At 40.6% G+C, this 5,615-nt stretch overlaps 1 protein-coding gene across 1 annotated transcript; it reads left to right on the top strand.

Moving 5' to 3' along the window:
• The first annotated feature begins 805 nt into the window (after positions 1-805).
• AKAP3 (A-kinase anchoring protein 3) lies at positions 806-4,732 on the top strand. Its single transcript, XM_081811247.1, has one exon. The coding sequence runs from the start codon at positions 1,627-1,629 to the stop codon at positions 3,844-3,846; it is 2,220 nt and encodes a 739-aa protein (XP_081667373.1). The 5' UTR covers positions 806-1,626; the 3' UTR covers positions 3,847-4,732.
• The last annotated feature ends 883 nt before the right edge of the window (positions 4,733-5,615 follow it).

Raw genomic sequence — 5,615 nt, 5'->3', positions numbered from 1 at the left:
CTTTGCACCAAGCACGATGGCCCACAGACAGCTTAAACCAGCCCCATAGCAGACTGATACAACTGCTTTTCTCTTCTTTCCAAGTCATCAAAACATAGCAGTGTACTGAAGGTGCAGAGAGCCAATTCTAGAGTCAGAACTGGATTTGAATACTAAATTCCATCATGTGGCAGCTGTGAGATCCTAGCCAATTTATGTTACTTCTCTAAGCCACAGTTTTCTCATCTATGAAACCAGAACAGTAATACTTCCGTGTATTATGAGGCTGTATATGAGGACTAAGTGAAATAATGTGTGTAAAGCACTGAGCACAGTGCCTGGCAAACACAAGTATTTAAGAAATAGTAGCTAGTAACTTATGTGACACTTGGTAATTAAAGTGCCAAATTATTCTTTAAAGATGGGCAATACTTGCAGTCATTCCTAGATAGACGTTAATATAATGACAGTACTCCTTTACATTTGATAGTAAATAGGACACTTTCACATACTTAATTTAGCGTGAAAATTATAGATTGTAATATTTAAATGTAAAAATATGTATATGTGCTTATTACAGCTAGTGTTCATTAAAGAATCTGTATTCATTCAAAACTAATAAATTGTCCACAGATATTAACTCCTCAATTAAAAATTAGATTGTTCACTTAAGTGATATCAAATAGTTCATTGGAAGCCATTTAACATATCAATACTGTGCTTGTGTACCTGGCAAAGTGATTAATTATGCACAATTGTCCTTGAATTCTCTAATTTTTTTAAAACTATAGTTTTAATAAGAGATCTAAATAAAAACAGATAAGCCATAGAAAATAGCAAGTAATATAAATATAAGAAAAATTGGATTCAGTTCAAATGCTAACTCTGCTACATATCAGATGGCTGTCAGATCTTAAGGATATATATTGTTAAAAGCAATATCATGTAGTGGCTGAGAGCATGGGCTCTAGAGTCAGACTGCCTGGGTTGGAACTCCTGCTCCATCAGTGATTAACTGTATAACCTCAGATAAGTAACTAACTAGATCTCTCCTTTCTTCAGTCCCTTCCTCTGTAAAATGTGGATAATAAGAGAGCTAATATTTAAGTTTACTGCAAGAATAATGTTAAGTGAGGGACACCTGGGTGGCTCAGTCAGTTAAGCATCTCCCTTTGGCTCAGGTCATGATCTCAGGGTCCTGAGATGGAGCCCTGCTCTCCGGGGAGTCTGCTTCTCCCTCTGCCTCTGCCCCTCCCCTTCACTCATGCGCGTGCTCTCTCTCTTTATTAAACAAATAAAATCTTTTTTTTTTTTAAGAATACTGCTAAGTGAGATAATAATCTTAAAATACTTGGAACAGTGCCTGATACATACTAAGTACCTAATAAATGTTGGTTACTTTTATTGTGATGATACCACAGTTAAGGCTTGAGAAAGGTGAGCATTTTTGTAATGAAATCTTCGAGGTTGTCCTGAATGTCCCATGTCTTTACTTTGTTATAGTCGGATGAATCCTTGTCTGTTTTTAAGGAAGCCTCAACTGATCCTATCAGAGTGCTCAGCTGGCTCCGCAGAGACTTGGAAAAAAGCACAGCAGGGTTCCAAGATGTTAAGTTCAAGCCTGGAGAACCCTCACTGGGTGGGGAAATGAGCGACTTAGGAGACCCCCGCAAGGGTTTCTCTGTGGACTATTACAATACCACCACCAAGGGCAGTCCAGGACGATTGCACTTTGAGATGACTCACAGAGAGAACCCCATCCAGGGCGCCAGTGTCCATCTCGGTAATGGGAGTTCAGTAGATGAAGTTTCTTTCTATGCTAATCGCCTCACAAATCTAGTCATAGCCATGGCCCGTAAGGAGATCAATGAGAGGATAGATGGTTCTGAAAACAAATGTGTCCATCAGTCATTGTACATGGGAGATGAACCCACACCCAACAAAAGCTTGAGTACGGTGGCATCAGAACTGGTGAATGAGACTGTCTCTGCATGTTCCAAGAATGCTACCTCAGATAAGGCTCCAGGCTCTGGTGACAGAGCCTCAGGATCATTACAGAGTCCCCCAAATTTGAAATATAAGACCATTCTGAAGATCAAGGATAGCACCAAGGAAAGCAAGGGTCCAGATGATAAGCCTCCTTCTAAGAAGTCTTTCTTCTACAAGGAAGTGTTTGAATTTTGTAATGCAGGTGATGCCAAAGAGGGTGGAAGGTCCTTACCTGGGGAGAGAAGGATGTTCAGAGGGCAAGAAAGGCCTGATGACTTTACAGCTTCTGTTAGTCAAGGGATCATGACCTATGCTAACAGTGTGGTATCTGATATGATGGTTTCCATCATGAAGACACTGAGGATTCAAGTGAAGGACACAACCATTGCCACCATTCTGCTAAAGAAGGTACTGCTCAAGCATGCAAAAGAGGTAGTCTCAGATCTTATTGATTCCTTCATGAAGAACCTCCACAATGTCACAGGGACCCTCATGACTGATTCAGACTTTGTCTCAGCTGTAAAAAGAAGTTTATTCTCTCACGGAAGCCAGAAGGCCACAGATATCATGGATGCCATGCTGGGTAAGCTATACACTGTAATGTTTGCAAAGAAACCCCCTGAAAATATCAGGAAAACTAAGGACAAGTCTGAGAGTTACTCCCTTGTCTCCATGAAAGGAATGGGTGACCCTAAAAACCGAAATGTAAACTTTGCAACCATGAAATCTGAAGGTAAATTGAGGGAAAAAATGTACTGTCCTGCATCCAAACCAGAGAAGGAGAAGTCTTGTGCCGAAACTCTGGGTGAACACATTATCAAAGAGGGATTGACCTTTTGGCATAAAAATCAACAAAAAGAAGGAAGATCTCCAGGTTTCCAAAGGGCAACATTTACAGCTCCCAACAAACAGTACAAGCCTGTACCAGACATTCCTCTGGGACATCCTTTGGATACTTGCAACCTCAGTCCCCCTATGCATCACCAAGAGAAACCTGAGAATTTTATGTGTGATTCAGATTCCTGGGCCAAGGACCTGATCGTATCTGCCTTACTTCTGATTCAATACCACCTGGCCCAGGGAGGAAGCATGGATGCACAGAGCTTCCTTGAAGCTGCTGGCAGCACCAACTTGCCTGCCAGCAAGTCCCCTGTAGTTTCTGATGAGTCCCGCCCTAAGTCTCCTCAAATGGGAGGTGACCAAGAAGAAGCAGAAAAGAAGGATCTAATGAGTGTTTTCTTTAACTTCATCCGGAATTTGCTTGGTGAGACCATTTTCAAGAGTGACCATAGCCGTGAACCCAAGGTGCCAGAACAGCAAATTAAGGAAGAATATAGCCACCAGTGTGAAAGACCTGTAACCCCTTCTCCCATCAAATTAAGTGAAGGCAATGAGGCTGGTGGTACCTTTGCTGGGCTGACCAAGATGGTTGCTAGCCAGCTAGATGGCCACATGAATGGGCAAATGGTAGACTATCTGATGGACTCAGTGATGAAGTTATGTCTCATTATTGCCAAGTTCTGTGACTCTCCCTTGGCAGAGCTGGGAGATGATAAGTCTGGGGATGTGAGCAGGCCAACTTCAGCCTTCCCAGATAGTTTATATGAGTGCTTACCAGTCAAGGGCACAGGGACAGCAGAGACTCTCCTGCAGAATGCCTATCAAGCTATCCATAATGAATTGAGAGGTATATCAGGACAGCCCCCTGAAGGATGTGCAGCATCCAAAATGATTGTCAGCAATCATAGCCCAAGTGATACAGTTCAGAACAAGCAACTTCAAGCTGTACTTCAGTGGGTAGCTGCCTCTGAACTCAATGTCCCTATTTTGTACATTGCTGGTGGCGACGAAGGAATCCAGGAGAAGGTAAGGAAGTAGAGTCAGAGGAATTTGGGAAGATTTATTAAGGGTTAATTAGGGTTTAAAGTTCTGTTTTCTTTCTGAATGGGAAGACAGCTACAAGAAGAGTAGGAGGAGGACAGTAAGAATTTGAAGATGCCTCTTGGCAGAGATAATGGATAAAGTAAAATTGGGCATATCAAAGTGGAAAAAGGAATAAGTATATATAAAATGTGATATTGATTTATCATATGTGTATGATATGTGATAATCAAATCTGATTCTTTTTTCTGCATATATTGGTGGGAATGTACAGATGAAAAACCTCCAAGAGACTTAGCAAAAGAGTCAGATAAAGGTCTGGGCCTCAGGCTGAAATTTGGATAGGACAGCATATTGCCTTAAGAATGAGAAGGAGCTGCTGGGAGGCATCCCAGGAATGTACTGATGGGGTGGGAGGTTAGGGTAAAGGATCTAGGCTTATACCCTTTCAAACTTGTCATTACTCTCTCAGCTGGTTGTCTAGGAACTGTTGGGGATTTGACAGGATTCAATAAATAACATCCCTCTTCCCCTTACTCTAAGTTCTGAATCAATTGAGAAGTAAGACTAAAGAATAAGGCAGATGGGAAATCAACTTATCACTGTTATTACTGATAAAGGTAAGTACGTGCCTTCTAACTCCTTGCTCCTCCCCATGAGGCCTTGGAACTGCTTACTGAAGAGAATTGTGCATGTGTCTGGTAAAATTGGTATATAACTTTACAGGCAGACCTCAAAGGCATTGTGGGTTCTGTTCCAGACCACTGCAATAAAGCAAAGTCAAATGAATTTTTTGGTTTCCCAGTGCATATAAAAGTTATGTTTATACCATACTGTAGTCAATTAAGTGTGCGATAGCATTATTTCTTTTAAAAAAAAGTGCATACTTAAATTTAAAAAATGCTTTATTGCTAAAAATGCTAACCATCATCTGAGCTCTTAGCAAATATAATCACTAGTCAAGATCACTACAACAAATATAAGAACGAAAATGTTTGAAATATTGCAAGAATTGTCAAAATATGACGCAGAGACCGAGAGTGAGGAAATGCTGTTGGAAAAATAGCAGCAATAGACTCACTCAATGCAGGGTTGTCACAAACCTTCACTTTGTAAAAATGCAGTTTCTGCAAAGTGCAATAAGCAAAACACAATAAAACACGTATGCCTGTATATCAGTTTCAGGGGTACATTATAATTCGATATCTGTATATACTACAAAGTGATCATCACCAAAGGTCTAGTTACCATCCATCACCCCACAATTCAGCTCTTGACCCATTTCACCCACCCCTAACCCAGTTTCCCTCTGGTAACCACCAGACTATTCTCTGTATATGAGATTTGGGGTTTTTTGTTTGTGTTTTTTTTTTTTTTTTAGATTCCACACATAAGTGAAATCATACAGTATTTGTCTTTCTCTATCTGACTTATTTCACTTAGCGTAACACCCTCAAGGTCCACCCCCGACTTGTCGCAACTGGCGAGATTTTCTCCTTTTTTATGGCTGAGGAGTATTCCATTGCACACACGCGCACGCGTGCACATACACACACACACACACACGGCCCATACCTTCTTTATCCATTTATCCATCAAAGGACACTTGGGTTGTTTCCATGTCTTGGCTACTGTAAAAAATGCTGCAATGAACATAGAGGTACATACAGCTTTTCAAATTTGTGTTTTTGTATTCTACAGATAAATACCCAGAAGTGAAATTGCTGGATCATATGATAGTTCTACTTTTAATTTTTTGAAAAATC

This window comes from Leptonychotes weddellii, unplaced genomic scaffold, assembly GCF_054177405.1.
Source record: "Leptonychotes weddellii isolate Sample4059 unplaced genomic scaffold, ASM5417740v2 HiC_scaffold_6469, whole genome shotgun sequence".
Taxonomy (NCBI): domain Eukaryota; kingdom Metazoa; phylum Chordata; class Mammalia; order Carnivora; family Phocidae; genus Leptonychotes; species Leptonychotes weddellii.
The sequence above is the reverse complement of the archived record's forward strand: the minus strand, read 5'-3'. Positions and strand labels throughout refer to the sequence as shown.

Bases quoted from the DNA above. Each gene is read 5' to 3' on its own strand.
- AKAP3 (XM_081811247.1), top strand. From the start codon at position 1,627: ATGAGCGACTTAGGAGACCCCCGCAAGGGTTTCTCTGTGGACTATTAC.